A 17,438-nucleotide genomic window follows, 5' to 3' on the forward strand; every position below is an offset into this window, starting at 1 on the left:
TTGCGTTCAACATTACAACCTCTACTGATTGGGTTTACAATGATGGTGATGATGATGATGGTGATGATGTTTTGCTTGACATTTCAGTGTTTGCTTTCCAGGCGTGGTTGCTGATACAGTTTCATGTACAGATTATTTCACTGTGGAAGAACTACCTGGTTTTCTATCCATGTGGCAGAGAACTGGGGAGGGAGGCATGCATGCCAGAGAGGGATCGAGAAAAACAAAGAGGGAAAGAAGAGATTGCAGGAAGCTAGTTTGAGTATTTTTTGGCAGTGTCTATGTGTGATATTGGTCCATTTTAGTAACTAAAATCCACTTGTTACTCCACTCTAGAAATAAAAGTTTACAAAGGTTAACTTACTTTTAATGCTTCTCCTAAATGCTTCTAGGAGGCCTTCAGAGCCCAAAGGGCTTGCAATTATCCTATTACACTAAAAGGCATAATAAGAAGAGTGTTTGAGAATATGAGATAGCTACTAAAATCAAAGCATCAAAAGCCAGCCTGCCAGCAAGGCATGAACGGGCAGGACTCAGATACACACTGCGGGCACGGAATCTCTTTCAGCTATGAAGTTAGCTTGCCTTCCCATGGGAGTTACAGTCCTTGGAGGTGCACCTTGCCCTCGATGCAGGTCCAGAAACCCTTTTGTGAATGGGGATGAGACTTGCTTTAATTTATCCCTTTGAAATCACTTGCTTTGGTTTGTTGCAAAATATCTTTGAGTTCTGGATTCTTGGCAGAGGGTTCAACAGAGGGCAATTATTCATCCTATGAATTCTTAGAATCCTGGGGTGAGTTCTTCTACTGTTTCAGGGACCTCTTCTAGTCTCCCGAATCCCCTAGACTGTCCAGAGAATGGCACCCAAACCTTCTGTGCGCTTGATTGAGTTGGTAGGAAACGAACATGCTGTCTCTGGCTGAGTTTGTTTTTTTTCAAATTCTGAGCAGAGATAACTCGGGTGTAGGAGGTAGCGTGTGTGGTAGGTATGCTGGGGTGCCTCTCTGATGTCACAGGAGTGCCACATGTGCTTCCTGTCACTGTCATGTGTGCTTCCACCCTCAGCGCTCTCTCCCTTCTTCTACAGATGCTGCACATCCCAACAATGGAGAATGGGCCCAAGCTTGCAAGCCGTATCTTGGAAAAGTTGACTGATATCCAGGTAGATGTTTTTACCAGCTGGGCTTGGGGATCAGCTAGGAAATGGCTCAGAGGTTAAGATATTCCTGCTCTTGAAGAGGACCTGAGTTCATTCTCCAGAACCCACAAGTGGGCTCACAGCCCTAGTTCCTCTTCTGCATGCCTGAGGCACTCCATGCATATGGTACATGTATGCACATGCAGCAAAAACATTCAGATACAAAAAATAAAAGTAAAGAAAATATCACAAACAAACCGACCTTGGGGCTCATAATCATAAGAAGTTTGGTGAGGTGGCACACCCCTTTAATACCAGTACTTGGGAGATATAGGCAAGGGGATCTCTGACTTCAAGGCCAGCCTGCTCCACATAGGGAGTTCAGGTCCACCAGGAATATATGGTGAAGCCTGTCTTAAAAAAAAAAATTAAAATAGAAAAGATTCATATAGGGGGTGGGTGATTAAAATGCTCACTGTCCATAGTACTCAGGTCCCCAGAATCCTATATAAATACTGGATGGACATAGCAACCCAGCTGGTAATTCCAGCTTCTGAATTACTAAGTGAATAACTAAGTGGTTAGTGAGACCACCATATCCGTGAGCTCTGGGTTTGACTGAGAGACCCTACCTCTAAGAATAAGGTAGAAGAATGTCGGCCTTGGGATTTTCCATGCATGTGCACACATGTACATCCACATATACATGTACCTATATACATATGGAAATGCATAACACACACACACACTGGAAAAAGAAACAAATAATAAAGGACATACATGGTAGAACATTTGAGAAAACCAGCCCTTTTCTCTCTTGACTTCATGTTCCTTCGCGATGGTGGCACTGACTCTAACATGGGCTGGGGATGTAGCTTGCCTGGCAGCAGGCTTTCTAACACCCATGGCACCCTGGGTTGTAATGCCTACAGCCAGCGGGTTTCGTGTGCACGCCTACAGTTCAACACTTGGGGGTTGGAGGTGGGAGGATCAGAAGTTCGTGGCCGTCAGATACGTTGCAAGTTTGAGGCCAGCCTAGGCTACGAGACAGTGGCCTTTAAAAACACACCGAAGCCCAACAATCCACTCGGAACTCATACAGAACAGAGAGACAAAGAGGTCGTAGGCACAGGCACAGGGGATCAGGAAGTGCCACTCACCACGCATGTGCACCGTACATTTCCCAGCGTGTGTCAGCACCAGGGCCAACCGCCCACAATCAAAACCACATCTTTTTCCCTCAATTATTTTCTGCTTGTGTCCTGAAGTCTCCAAATTATTCCCTGACAAGAGGGCAGATTGGTACTGATGACAGCCAAGGGACTAGCTAGCCTGTCTCCAAGAACAACAATTTTGGTAATTACTGAGGGGCAAGAAAAGTAGGGTGTTACATCATGTTTGAGATTCGATCTCTTTGGGTGTTACATGGAAACATGATGTTTCCCTACAAAGTGTCCCACAGATTTTGAAGACAAGGGTAATAACCAGCAAAGCAAGGGAAAGAGAAACCGAGGCTCTGACTTAAAATTTAGACTTTGAGTGCTAGACTAAGTAAGTACTTGTTCCCTGGGACCAATAATCCACACTGCCCTGGGTGCTAGGTTATCATAAATACCTGCTGCGGGCGAGAGTTCAATACAAGGTTATTCTGTTTTCTTCCCCCCTTTCTTTCTATTTATAACCAACGAGGAAAAGCACTCCTGTTTTTTTTTTTTTTTTTTTTTTAACAGAAGCCAAGGTAAGCGTGGGCAACGCTGCTGCCTGTTCTTCTGTTTCTGTCCACCAAGCCTCAGCAGCGCCCAGTCTTTAGGTCAGCTCTGTTCTCCAGATGCTCTGTGTCCCGTGATGCTGCCTGCCTCTGCCGAACCTCCTACAGTTTGGTTTATAGGGTCACGTCTGTCCTTCAGCATCCATCCCTTGTGGGACTCTGTATCCTTGGGTTTGCTTTTGAGACAGGGTCTCACGGTGTAGACCAGGCTAGCCCTGAACTGATGTGAGGAGCGGCCGGCCGCTTCCCGCCACCCGGCTAGCTTTACACCCGAAATAATTCTGTTGTGCAGGGCTGTGGCGGGGCTGTGTCCAGCCACCCGGCTGCCCGCATGGCTAACTTATGCCCCAAAATAATTACACGGAAACTGTATTCTTTTAAACACTGCCTAGCCCATTAGTTATAACCTCTTATTGGCTAGCTCTTACATATTGATCTAACCCATTTCTAATAATCTGTGTAACACCACAAGGTGGCTTACCAGGAAAGATCTTAACCTGTGTCTGTCTGGAGTGGGAAAATCATGGCGACTGCCTGACTCAGCTTCTTTCTCCCAGCATTCTGTTCTGTTTACTCCGCCTACCTAATTTTCTGTCCAATTAAAGCGCCAAGGCAGTCTCTTTATTTAACCAATGAAATTAACACAAAACAGAAGACTCTCCCCCATCACTGAACCTCTGTGGGAACCTTTTAAATACCTCCTGGGTCACCTAAGACCCAGACGTTCCTTTATAATCAGTCACACCTTTGTCCTCTCCTCCAGCTGTTTAAATGCTGGAGGTTTTTCCGTCTCTTTATGTCACCTGGGGTTTAGCTCGGGGTCTAGGGTAGAGAATACAGACAGTAATATTTCTTCACTGAAAGGAACAAGAAGCCGAGATAAATTTCTTTAAACCAAATCTTGTGGTGTTCTTAAGTATTTACATATTCTAAGAAAAGATAGGAAAAGTGTCTTAAACCATGTGGCATTGGTAACCTTTGTAGTCAAACACTCGAGGCTAGGGATTTACAAGGAAAAGCTTGTCCAGCTCACAGTTTTAGAGAATCCATGTTGGTCTGGTCTCTGAGATTGGTAGGTGGCAGGTGACCAAGCCACACACCCTAAAGTTCTGCTGTCATTCAGTAGCGTCACCCTGGAGAAAGGCCTTCAAACGAGGGCCGCTGAAGGAGACCCAGCTGACTTCACATCACTGAAAGTGTCAGACTCCCCTTCCAAAGCATGTTTGCCTGTCTGGATGGAACCGGCACGGCTATACCTGCCCCAGGGCAGCTGGAGCCTGTACCTCTTGATCAGGGAAAGCAGTATGAACAATGAGCTCTTGGTTATGGGATGGGAAAAGGCAGCTACAGGTTCACAATAAGGCCATTTTCATTTTATTGATCGAGGTAGGGTCTCATATAGCCCAGGCTAGCCTTAAACGCCTGTAGATCCTCCTGCCTCCATCGCCCAAGGGCTGGGATTGCAAGCATGTGTTGTCACCCCTGATTTACTGATATTTTTGTAGACTGATTTTTGTTTTTAGTTACGTGTGTATGGGGATGCTGGAGGGATTGAAAGTGTGTGGAGGCCAGAGAGGGCCTTGAATTCATGGAACTGGAATCAGACATTTGTGTGTGGACACCCAGGTCCTCTAGAAGGTCCGTCTGTGCTTTTAACAGCCAAGCGCTCTGCGGTGCAGTAATGGAGCCCATTGGTGGTTGTGGCTGCTCGGGTTTGCTCAAATCTTGGTTTTACACTGAAACATGTGTTTTTGCTTTTGTCGTAGTACGGACGGGAGGAGAGTGACTGGACAATCGTGCTACCCTGATGGAAAATCTCAGTGGGTCGGTGGTGTGCCACAGAAGACAGACCTCTGCCCCGAACCGTGACCGCCTGTTTAGTTTTCTATGTTAGAGTTGCAGTGTTCGTGTGTTACCAAGTTGAGGTTTTTCCTTGAGCCACAGGAAATTGTCAGTACCAGATATTACCCGTAAATGCGGTAGCGACTGGTTACTGTCGCTTTCTCTACCGGAGCTTTCTCTGAGAAGATATCGATGCCTCCCTTTGTCCTGCACAAGATCCAAATGTCTGTTTGTTAGCAGAAGGTAGAGTTCCCCCAACCAATGAGACGTCTGTATGTGTGGGAGGATGGCTGAGGACATTTCATAGGTGGTGTCCCTGTGGCTCGTGGGTAGCCTTGGGAACACTCAGAGCAGGGCTTTTTGTTATTGTTGCCGGTGAGTTTTTTTGGGTTTTGGCTGGGAGTTGAACTCTCTAGGTAGCCCTGGCTGGCCTGGTACTCCCTGATGTCTGCCCAGGCTGATCTTAGACTCAACACAGTCCTCCTGCCTCTGCCTTGTGAAGCCGCATGATGGCTGGGCACGGTCATGTCTTGATTTGTTTTTTGTCTTTGAGTCAAAGATGCAGTCACCTGGATTTCTTCCCTCCATGCTTTTGTAGGTCCTTAAGTCCAATCTAAGGAGGAACTGTCCCTCCCTGGTATCATGGTCTGCCGCAGTTTCACCTGGGGTCTCTGAGGCTCAAGCTTCTTGCCCCCACTGCCTTTTCTATAATATTTGAACTGCCTGCTCACCATGCTGCTATGGACTAGGGGCCCTATGCCTTCTAGATGGTTGTATCCTCAAAGCCCAGCACATGGTAGGTGTTCGGTATGTATTTACTATAAAAACAAACACTGAAGTGTGCTTCCTGTCTCCGTGCTGGACTACTTTCGGAAGCCATGCCCGATTCTGGACGCACCCACAGCATCACCTCACGCTGTCTTTCTTGTACACTGACTCCTATATCATGGTCGGTTGGGAGAATGATGTTACATTTTAAGGTTATCTTGGAACTGAATTCATGATAAAGTGCCAGCCACATGGAAATGACAATGCTGTACTTTGAGTGTTAAATGCCAAACAGAAGGGTAGGTAGGGAGACGCTCTGGGTTTTGATCTTCATCCACATTTTGTGCCATTCTCTTTGGTGAGCATTGATGAGCCACCTGGCTGGGTAACAGAATAATTCCAGACAGTGTTTCCCTTGTTTAGGGACTGGGAGTAAAAAGGTCTTTCATTTCCCGGTGTATCCAGGAGAGAGTCGTGTCTGCTTTTTAGCCTTTGCATTCAGAGTCAGGAGCCCGAGTCTAAATAGTCAGCGGTGTCCAGATGTGCTCCCACAGATGTCTGGGCAGCCATAGCTCCACACAGGAAGCCTGAGTTACACAGGCCTAGGATTTGTGCTCCTTTGCTACCACGCCTGGTGATGTTGGTGTGGAGAGCAAATACTTACTGCAAGCTTTGACATCGGAGATTGTGGGAGGGAACAGCGTCAGCTGAACAACAGTGTCTCAGTGGCAGTACAGGGGCCACATCACTGCAAGGCCCAGCTTCTTTCTTAAGCAGACAGAAAGAAAGAAGCATTGTGAACAAGGCCCGGCTTTCAGGGAACATGGTCAGAAGGTCTTGAAGGAACTTAAAGAGACGGTAGTGTAAAGGTGGTGACATGGCGGACACTGGGTGAAGGGTTTATAGAAGCACAGTTACGCACTCAGAGGTGGCCTTGTGCCACAGCCATCTTGAGTGCAGCGCTTTATGTTTGTGTTAAGAACCCTAGGTGGTTGTATTCTGCAACAGATAAATTCTTCATTGTTGGCAGGCTCTTCAGATCTGTGATTATGCACACTTTGCTGCTGTCAATAAAACAACTGAAAAGCACACTGTTTCATGTCGTGAAACCATCAACCTTGCGTGTGTGAAGTTATAGTATGTCCCAAGGTTTGGGCAGTAGCTGCAGTAAATGGAGTGGGCATGTTTGAGCCACAGCAGCACCAAGTGTAAGGACTGAGGGCACCAGACACCTGAAACCACTTGACCATCCCAGATGTTTGAGCAAGAAATAAAAGGGGCATTTAAGAACCACCCTGGGCTGGTAAGATGGCACAGGAAGGAAAGTCCTGGCCACCCAGCCTGATGACATAAATTCAGTCCCAGGACTGACCTGGTTGAAGGAAAGGACTGACTTCTACAGGTTTTCCTTTGACCTCTGTGTGCCTGCTATAGAATGCTCCCAACCATCCCCTAACACAGCACATGAGTAAATCAAGCAAACAAACCATCTCCCCTGGTTACGGTGTTTTGTCCCTGCCTTTCAGTGTGGCACAGAAAGACGATTGCTGTGATAGCCAATCTCAAACATCCACTTGGGGGTGTCCGAGGGTTTCTCAGACTGTCATCTGAAGGGAGAAGAACCTCCCTGAGTTTGGATGGAGAGACCTACTGGGCTGGAATGTGGGCCACGAAAGGGAAAGGAACCTGTTGAGTGACGGCATTCCTGTGTCTGCTTACCGAACTACCAGGCTGTGAACAAGCAGCCTGGACTTCTCACCACGGGGCTGCCCGCAGCCATCCATCTGGCCATGAAACCTTCCTGCCATTGAAGAACACATCTCCTCAGACTGAGGCAAAATCAGTCCCCTTCTCTCTACTTGCTTTTGTGAGGTATTTAGCTGTGAGCAAAGTTACTAAAACTGGTCTTCTCCTGTTTACTGCCGTAATGAGTTCACCTCCCTGACAAATGATGCTCCAGCATGTGGCTAGTTACCTTCAGAATACAAAATACTTTACAAAGACACATGGTTAAAACCGGATAGCATAAAAAAGACCTTGTAACCAAATTAGGTCTTGATCAACTTGCCCTCAGATGCACTTGCCTTTGAGAGAATAAAGCCAAATCCATACTTGTCCAAATGCACTTGTTACATATGCATTTTTACAATTATGTGTATAGATGTTTTTTTCCTGATTTCATGTCTGTCTGTGTACATATATGTGGCAGATTCCCATGCCTAAAGAAGGATGTTGGGACTCCTAGGAATAGAATTTAACAGGTATGAGACGCCATGTGGGTGCTGGACATTGAACGTAGGTCCAATGGAAGAGCAGCCAGTGTTCTTAACCACTGAGCCATCCCTTCAGCCCCACAGATGGTTGTTTACTCAATGTAAGTGGAACAAAAATCAAAGTTTTTTTTAAGAATTATCATAAATTGAACTTAAAAGAGCCCTTTGTTAAAAGACCTGCACACATTTTTTTTAAAATATTTATTATGTGTACAATGTTCGGTCTGTGTGTATGCCTGCAGGCCAGAAGAGGGCACCAGACCTCATTATAGATGGTTGTGAGCCACCATGTGGTTGCTGGGAATTGAACTCAGGACCTTTGGAAGAGCAGGCAATGCTCTTAACCACTGAGCCATCTTTCCAGCCCCACCTGCACACATTGTTAACCTGTGAAAATCTCGGGTCCTTGCTAATATCGCTAACAGGGAATTAGATGTAAGTGTTGGGGTCAAAGCCCAGCGGTAGAACACTTGACTAGAAAGCCCAAGGCCGTGGGTCCTATCTCCCAGCATCGAGGGACAAGAAAAAGGGAGAAAGACACAACACATGGAATCGGGAAAGTCCTTGCCCTTCTGACAGCGTCAGTGCTGCTCTTCCCCAGGAATGACTAGGGAAACATGTCATTGTTGAGCGAGGGGACACACATTGCAGGCACTGCTGTGACAGATGGAAGAGACAACATCTCCTCCAGGGTTGGACATGTCTCTGTTGACATGAGAAGTACAGATAGTAAGAACGGGGTTTCCAGCTTTTGTGATGATTTTTCTGCAAGGTTGATTTAACATGATCTTAAGCATGTTCTCCTCATCAAGGGTCTGATCCCACATAAGACACGTGACCTGTCTTGATAACGTACGTATTACACAGCCTGACTTCCTTTGGAATGTCGACAAGAGGCAAATTCACGTCCTGAAGTTGGGAACCTCATGATCGGGTCGGTGTAAATGCTGATCCATAAAGTAGACACTGCTTGGCTTTCCAGCTCCGCCTAGGAAACCCATGGCTATTTTCCCCCAAAGCCATGGTTATGAGGGTTTTTTTTTTTTTTTTAAAAAATGCAGTGAAAAAAGTCTTTCCAATTTTCCATTCTTTTTTTCTTTAAGTATTTATTTTTATTTTATGTGTCTGTGTGTTTTGGTTCCATGTATGTCTTTGTAACTGCATGCGGGCCAGGAGAGAGTATTGGATCCTGTGGCCCTGGAGTTAACAGATGTTTGTGAGCAGCCAGTGGGTATTTGGAATTACACCTGGGTCTTCTGAGGAGCAGCTGTCTCTCCAGCCCTTGCCGTCCCATTCTTAAGAGATCTGTGCTGTCTCTGGTCCCTAATTTTCAAAGCTGAACTGTTTAAAAAACAAAACTGAATTGTATTTGTTTAAAGGTAGTTATATAATCAAGTGAGCATTTCTCATTGAAGATTCCTTCACCCTGGGAAACAGGCGATCCCTGCTTTAATCTCTGGCATCTTCTGAGCTAGGAAATATCCTAACGTGCAGATGGCTAATCGTGAGAGAATGCTAAGAGCTGTTGGCTGATCTTGTGGCCAGGAGTTCACTCCTTTATTGGTGAGTAGAGGAGACAGAAACCGGAGTGGGAACCAATTGTATGAGTCAGGTTCTGCCGTCCACGTGAATAGAACCTCCATGGGCAGGTCGCATGTCTGCCTACTCTTCAGTGAGTTCCGAGGACAGCAGATGGTCCTCTGTTAGGTGGCCCTCACCCCGTCAGCTGAAGTCATAAGAATACGGCCAATCCTGCCTGAACTTCCCAGCCTGCTTGGCTCCCTGTGCAGGCTGGTGCTTGGCTCCCTGTGCAGGCAGGTTGCAGATCAAGACAACAGCATCAAAACTCGACATCTCCCAGCTGTTACCATCCCCTGTGCAGAGATTAATTTTGACTGTGTGCTGTGTCATAGTTAGCTTCAGCTGTGAATCTGACCCCTGGAACAGGGAGCTCAAGCGAAGAACTGACTGCATCACATTGGTCTTTGGGCAGGTCTATGACCATTTTTTACAAATTATTGCTGAAAGTAGATGTAGGCCCAGCCCCCTGTGTATATCCCTAGGTCAGTGGGCCTGAACTCTATAGGAAAGGCAGCAGAACGTGGGCCTGGGAGCAAGCCTCTATGGATTCAAACTCCTTTGAGTTCCTGTCTTGACTCCTCTTGATGCTGGACTGTATGAAACCCATAAGATGAAATAAACCCCTTCCTCCCCAAACTGGTTTTGGCTATGGTATTTATCACAGTAGCAGAAAGCAGAATAAAGCAGGCTCGCCTTTGGGAATGATTTGATTCTGACACTGGAGAGGTGGAGGCAGGAGAATCGGAAGTTCAAAGTCATCCTTGGTTACATAGTGAGTCTGAGGCCGCCCTGGGTTACCTGAGACCCCGGAGGTGTGTGTGGGGGGGATTAAGACACTTCGTAGGCATTGAATTGGCTGGACTTTAATTCCCAAATCATGAGTTAATTGGATTCCTTAAACTCTCAGTGGCTAAACTGAGAGATACAAATATGCATGCCACAGACTGAGCCCCCTTTCAACTTTCTCTTAAGAACCCAGGCTCATCCAGCGACAGATGACATTGTCCCCGAGCTGAGGAAGAAACATATAGACCATTTTCTCCTGGTTCATTCCAGGCAGTTCAGAGAGCTAATCAGCTAAGGCACCTCAGCTAGTTTACTTTAATGGCCAACAGCTCCTAAGAGAAACACAAGTTCCAAAGCCCTTGGTGCTGCACTGCCCCCCAAAGAGGGAGGACAGTCATCAGGCATCAGTGGCAAGCATAGGGGAGGGGAGTGTTTTTGAGGGCTCGCTTACAAATTGCCCCTTAAATTATTGTCAGTTTTTTTGGCCTGAATACTATCTATGCCTTGAGAACGTACATGTACCCAATTCTTTTTTTTTTTTTTTTTTTGGTTTTTCGAGACAGGGTTTCTCTGTGGCTTTGGAGCCTGTCCTGGAACTAGCTCTTGTAGACCAGGCTGGTCTCGAACTCACAGAGATCCGCCTGCCTCTGCCTCCCAAGTGCTGGGATTAAAGGCGTGCGCCACCACCGCCCGGCCCAATTCTTTTTTTTTTAAGTTGTATGGAAATGTTTTGGCGTGTGTGTGTATGTGTGTGTGTGTCGAATGAAACCCAGGTGTAAATGTGAGTGTGTGCATGTGTGTATAACTGGATGGGAGAAGCATCAAGTAAGCAGCCACCTTCACAATAAAATCTCATCTCCTGGCTTTACTAAATCTACAGACATACTGACCACGATGGTGTCCTCTGGAACCTGCTGAATTCACTGTAAAGCCCAGGTTCACTACATGCTCATTAACAGTGCTGTGCTCGTCAGACTCAGCTCAGGAAACAGTCAGCATCGTCTGGACTTGCCTTTCTCCGTGTTTCCCGTTTACTCATGTTTGTAAGTATGTATGTGTGCATATAATGTGTTCTCTGTGGATGGGTATTTTGTCTGCATGCTATGTGCTATGTCATGTGCATACAGTCACTGTGGAGGCCAGAGAGGGCGTCAGATCCCCATAAAAATAGTTACTAGTTGTGAGTTGTCATGTGGGTGCTGGGAACTGAACTTGGGTCCTTTGCAAGAGCAGTCAGTGCTCTTGACCACTGAACCCATCTGGACCCTGTCCCCTCTTAACAAACTTTGCTGTTTTTCTTTTAAGGTAGAGTCTCATGTAATCCAAGCTGGCCTCACACATAGCTGATGGTGACCTTGAAGTTCTGATATTCCTGTCTCCACCTCCCAGGCGCCAAGTTTACGTTTCACTGAAGAGCTAGAGAAGGCCTCTGCTAAATGAGCCGCATCACCCTCCTGTTCTGTCCTGTGTATCATCTAGTTAAATGTGCAGAGTCACACTTCCTCCAATGAGACCACCCCCTAGGAGCCAATGGGGCCCATGTGCATTCAAACCACAACGTCTTCCATCACAGACAAGTTCCTTTAAGCACTCATCTTCTAACAGGGCATGCCTTGCAGGTTCCGTGAGTCTTCTTAGAGAGTTCATTGGAAACAGGCCCGACAGCAAAGTAACAGCTGAGGGTCGGGGGCATGAAAGTAGCTGTGAGATGCTAATCCTAGCATCTGGCATCTCCTGAACAAATCCCCGGACTCACTGAATGAGCTTCCTGCCTGCCCGCCATGTGTGGGCTCATCCATGCTCACAGACAGGATTTCCACCCTGGTACAGGTCTTTGTAACAGATACCGTGCCCAGAACCTCAGTTTGCTTGGCCAGGACCCACCATCTTTTCAAGTCTGGACTTCCCTATTCCCACACAGGTATTATGGGTCCAGTTTCTCTCTAGATCAACACTTTTGGAACCAGATCACTGCCTCTTGCCTGATTATGACTGCTTTGGACCCCACCAGCCAGTCTTTAACTCAGATTCTCGAAATGGCTTTGATTGGACCTGGAGTTACCAAAGCACTTTGCCCATGGTGATTTGGGCAGCCTCCTGCCTCCTCAGAGTTGGTCTGGCTCTGGTCTTCACTGCTTGGTCCTGCCAACTTCCTCTCGAAGCCTTAGCTTGCAAGAGCTCCGACTTGGCCCAAAAAGACATAACTATTTAGCTTTGAAAATCATACTAGCTTCCTGGTGTGTGGGTTTAATTTAATTTTTTTTAGAGAGTATCTTTTGCAATCTAAAATTGCACCTGCTGGATTAGTTTTGAAGTGATTTAAAACCTTGCCGTGTGCAGATCTGCTAGCTGACCAGTAGCAATAGAAACCCCGTGTCTTTTTGGAAATATAGTCTCTAAGACCCTTGTCAGACCTATGAAATCAGAATCCTCATTTTAGCAAGACAACTTCTCTGCACATTCAGCCCCAAAGTGCTGTTCTTTTTTTTTTCTTTTTTCTTTTTTTTTTTTTTTTTTTTGGTTTTTCGAGACAAGGTTTCTCTGTGGTTTTGGAGCCTATACTCAACATGGCAGAGCCATGGCATCCTTGCAACTAGATCATTTGCAAAGCAGAGATGGCCTCATAGATGAAGGAACTGGGAGTACAGGGGGAATGATTCTGTGGGTGAAGAGTCATTACACAAGGATGAGGACCTGAGTTCAAATCCCCAACATTTATGTACAAAATGAAGGTACAGCGCACACGTCTTTAGGGCCAGTGCTGGGGAGACAGAAACAGGAAGATCCTCGGGAGTCGTCAGGCCAGTCAGTCTAGACAACCCGTGAACACCAGGGTCGGTGAGATACCCTGCCTCAAACATGTGGTGCAGTGTGATCAAGGAGACATCAAATGTCGGCATCTGGCTTTCCAATGCACACGTGTATGGACACATGTATATAGCACACATCATACTAATAAAATAAAAATCAGTTCTGATGTTGAAGGGGCTCACATTACAGTGCTCAAAAGAGCCCTGGGTTTGGGTTGTGAAATCTTCCCCTAAACAGCTAACCTTTCCTCCTGAGACTCTCCTGGCTCTTCCCTTCCGTCTGGGTCTCCTGTGAGAAAGGCGTCGTGGTGATCCATAGACATTACCACACAGGAAATTGCATGAGCTCTTAATTAGTGAATTCCTACACATGATTTCGTCTCCCTCTCCCCAACTGCGGGCCTTAGGGCATAGCTACACAATTAGAAAGATCTAAGTGCTCGCTCGGCGAGAGCTGCAGCTGAGCTGACTTGTGGGATGCATTCCTCCTGAGTGCTTCCTCTCACCGCCTTGTAGTCTTACAAGCGCTCTGCTAATGGTAGCTGGCTTGCTGAGAATATGACAAAGGACTTGGGCTCTCCAAGGGTTAGCACAGCCCCAAGAGCTGAGGCTGAGATTAAGGCAGGTGTGCACGCGCGTGTGTTTGTGTGTGTGTAGCAGAGACAGAGAAGTCTCTGTGTGAGGGAGGGTGCATGTGTACTTGTGCATGTAGAAACCACAGGACAACGCTGGGTATCTATCTTCCTGTTTCTTTGAGGCAGGGTCTCTCATTGGTACCTAGAACTCCATGTTTAGGCTGGGCTGCCTTGCCACTATGTCCCAGAAATCTGCCTGTCTCTGTCTGCCCACTGCTGGGGTTATAAGAATGTGGCACCATGCCTGGTTTTAAGATTACGCGTTATTTCATATGAGTGCATTTGTTCGCACATGGGCCAGAGATGTCAGAGGCCGAGATTTCAGATCATTCTGGATTTAGAGTTATAGGCAATTGTGAGCTGCCCAAGATAGAGGCTGGGAACTGACCTCGGGTCTCCTCCAAGAGCAGTGCCTGCTCTTAAGCTCTAAGCCGTCTCTCCAGCCCCCATACCTGGCTTTTTCGGTGGGCTCTGGGGATCAGACTGAGGTCCTTGTGCTTGTGAGGCAAACACGAGTCTTTAAAAAGACACCCACTCACGGAGCCACCTGTTGAGCTGCAAGTGAGTTTGTCTCCCCGCAGACCTTCGCTCCATGTCCTCCTGCAGTTCCGCAGGGTTTCTCACCAGGCAGGCTGCATCTGAGCGAGCAGGCAGGAGGACCTCCACCCCTCCCTTTAACTATCAGCAGAGCAAGAGGCAAGGGGCCCATCAGAAATTCTGGACATCATGCTCATGGTTAAAGTGTTTCAAGCTTTGTAAATTCTTCCCTCTATCTAACGGAATAGACCTAAACCCAGCGATGGTCGGACATCTTCAAACCGCAAAACACCGACCCTCCCTTAGGTGTCGTCCTTCCACACAGCATGGTGGTATTACTCTGTTGCCCATTTTGGCCCTGGGGTCACCCCCCCCCCCCCCAGGTCTCCTCTGTCTCGTGCCTTAAGCCTCTCAGAGTGCTCTTCCAGTCCTGGTTAATTGTATGTCACCTTCCCACAAACTAGAGTCACCTAGGAAGAAGGAACCTCAGTTGAGAGGTGGCCTCTGCTGGATTGGCTGGTAGGCATGTCTGTTTGGTGTTTTCTTGATTGATGGCTGTTGTGGGCGGTGCCAGCTCTGGGCACAAGGTTCTGGGTTGCATATGGAAGCAAGCTGAGCAAGCCAAAGACCCATGTTCCTCCACAGTTCTTGCCTCTGCTCCAGCTTGAGTCCCTGACTTCACTCAGTGATGGATTGTGGTAAGACCGTGCAAGACAAACTTCCCTCCCCAAGTTGCTTTTGGTCAGTGTTCTGACACAGAAACAAAAATGCAAAGCAGGGCAGCTTCTCTTACACTTCATATGGGGACGTCCACAGCGGACTTTGGGGTTGACCGGCCATCAGTGGTGGGGACATGGTTAAGTAAAATGCTGCAGGTTCCAGACAGATTCGACCTGTCACAGCCCAGGGAGACCTTGAACTCAGAGAGATCCCTCTGCCTGAGTCCTGGGATTAAAGGTGTGCACCACTACTACCTGGCCTCTATGGCTAACAAATGTGGCTGTTCCACACTCTGATCTTCAGACAAGCTTTATTTATATCACCACAAAATTGTGCCTGTAGCTTCTCAAAAAAGATATAAGCATTCACCCATAACAGTACAAGTCAAACTACAGCTCAAAGCAGCAGTTTGTAAGGGTGTCAACATTCAGGTTGACAAAGAGGCTCAAGTTTTACTAAAATTATACCACTGAGTGGACGCGCATCAGGGACTTTCCTTTATTTGTTTTTACACGTGCGTGAGAAGGGGTCTAAAGGAGACACGCCTTTGACCGGAACCCTTGGTAGGCTCTGCTCTCCTGGAGAGTTTGCTGAGAGGTACCAGGATGGTCAAAGACAGCAGCCTCAGTGTGACAGCCTCCTCCACACCAGTGTAGGAAGAGAGATTCGATGTCATTGCCTTTGAGGAAAGATTTTGGGAAACTATGGGGTGGGAATTTAGTGGGGCTACATTGGGGGCTTAATTTCTGCTTTTCATTGGAGGTGATTACAGGTGTTATTCTCAGAGATGAGGTTACAGCTCTACGCTGGTACCCTCTGCAGCCTGAGTAGTCTTTCTCCCTTCCCCTGGGACTCTTAGAGACATTGACTCAAGACAAATCAGCATTCATAGTGTTGAGAAGGAAAAGGATTTCTGAACTAGTCAGGGTATGGCAAAGCAGGGGTGGAGGTTTTGTTAAAGGTATTTTAATATGGGTTTAAGAGTTAGGGTAAAGGTGAAAGAGAGGCCCTTGGAAGAAAGTAAAGGATGCTCAAGTCGGGGTGTGGGCACAGGCATCCCCAGTCTCCAAGAGAAGGGAAGCAATGATTGTCTTAGCTGTGGCCATATGTGATGTTTTTGCTGGTTCTCAAGTTACATCTCAAAAGTTGCGAAGAAGCTCCCTTCCCCTCTTCTCTCATCTGACAAGAGAGATAAGGGACAGCAGCCCAGCCTCGGATGGAGCTGTAGTGTGATGAAACCAGAGGCCACGGGGGCTGCACACTTCCTTTCTCTGTAAATGGGTTCCTGGTGAGAGTCCCAGAAAACTGCAGTGGGAAGGGAGAGGCCCTAAGCAGTTGCTAATTGTACTGGAGTCTTTGCTCTGAGGCCAGCAAGAGGCTTTAATGGGGTTCCAGGCAGGCGCCTCTTTTCCCTTCTCCCATCTCTCACATGTTCCCCATCTTTCTATCCCGCCTTTAATGGTTGTTGGTGCCTCAAGTCCTTAAACGTGACACCCATCATGTAAGACTTCTCACCACTAGCACACACTCAAGACCTGCTCAAAACATCTACAGGAGAGACTCCATAACCCAGAGCAGGCTGTATTTAAGATAGAAGCCTTTGGAGAGAACATACAAGAAGTCTGTCTACAAGAGGATCACCAGATGGACAGACAAACTCCCATCAAGAGATAAATCAACCATATATATGGGCTCTCTTTCTAAATGAACGACCCAGACACAAAGTGGAACACCAGGCTCCACAGAGGACGGGCATCCTTGAATTTAAAGGTGGGTTCCCAGCAAGGAAGCAGAGTGGTTAAGGCTGAGAAAATGAATTTGGGGCTACCTTCTTTCCCATCTGCTCCAGCAGAGGCGTTCAGTGACCCGGTTTGTGAAGCAGTTTCCCCATGTACACAGCTCTGTCTTGGAAATATCCTGATAGTCTAGCCTTCCAGCTCCTTTAAAGGATGGGTGCCCTTCTAAGTATGAGTGCATAGGAGGTCAACGCCCTCTCACCTACCGGACCCGTCTGTAAAGACCTCAAAGAAGTAATGTGTGCATTGTGTCTGTTTCTCTGAGGTTTAGCTGATGAGAATTCAGGTCAGAGTGAGAAAAAGGAAAAGACAGAAAGGGGGAAATAGTCACAGTGCCGAATCAGGAAGTAAGGCTTAGCCATGAGGACCTGCTGTGTGGGGGAGGACTTTTACCCTGTTACATGTCCTGGTAAGGGGGAGACTCATGCTCCCCAGACAGTCAACAAGCCATTGGGCGTGTCATGTTTCCCGAAGTCACAGCATTTTCAGGAGTGTTTTCCTGCATAGTTGACTGACAAGCCCATGCATCTCACACGACTCAACCACACCGAACATCTGGATGGGAAACAAGGACTGCTTGACTCTAGGCAATGGCATCGCCCCTCTCCTTCGGAAGTAACAAGGACTGAGTGCAGAAGACCTATGTTTCTCCTGCAGATTTTTGGCTGGGAAGGTAAATGTTTAAACACCAGCCCACACTTCCCACTGCAGATAAGAACCATGTGCTTTGGTCCCCAGCCAAGAAGTTCATTTTCAGCATGAGGTGTACACATTTTTATTGT

At 47.1% G+C, this 17,438-nt stretch overlaps 1 protein-coding gene across 3 annotated transcripts in view; it reads left to right on the forward strand.

Moving 5' to 3' along the window:
- Bcat1 (branched chain amino acid transaminase 1) overlaps positions 1-6,598 on the forward strand; it is a 67,377-nt gene extending 60,779 nt beyond the window's left edge. For all 3 annotated transcript variants that reach the window (XM_057781863.1, XM_057781856.1, XM_057781871.1), the window contains exons 10-11: positions 1,090-1,164; positions 4,675-6,598. In XM_057781863.1, coding sequence (XP_057637846.1) covers positions 1,090-1,164; positions 4,675-4,716 — 117 coding nt within the window. In that variant the 3' untranslated portion in view covers positions 4,717-6,598. The remainder of the gene's footprint in view (positions 1-1,089; positions 1,165-4,674) is intronic.
- The last annotated feature ends 10,840 nt before the right edge of the window (positions 6,599-17,438 follow it).

Source organism: Chionomys nivalis, chromosome 1, assembly GCF_950005125.1.
Source record: "Chionomys nivalis chromosome 1, mChiNiv1.1, whole genome shotgun sequence".
Lineage (NCBI taxonomy): Eukaryota > Metazoa > Chordata > Mammalia > Rodentia > Cricetidae > Chionomys > Chionomys nivalis.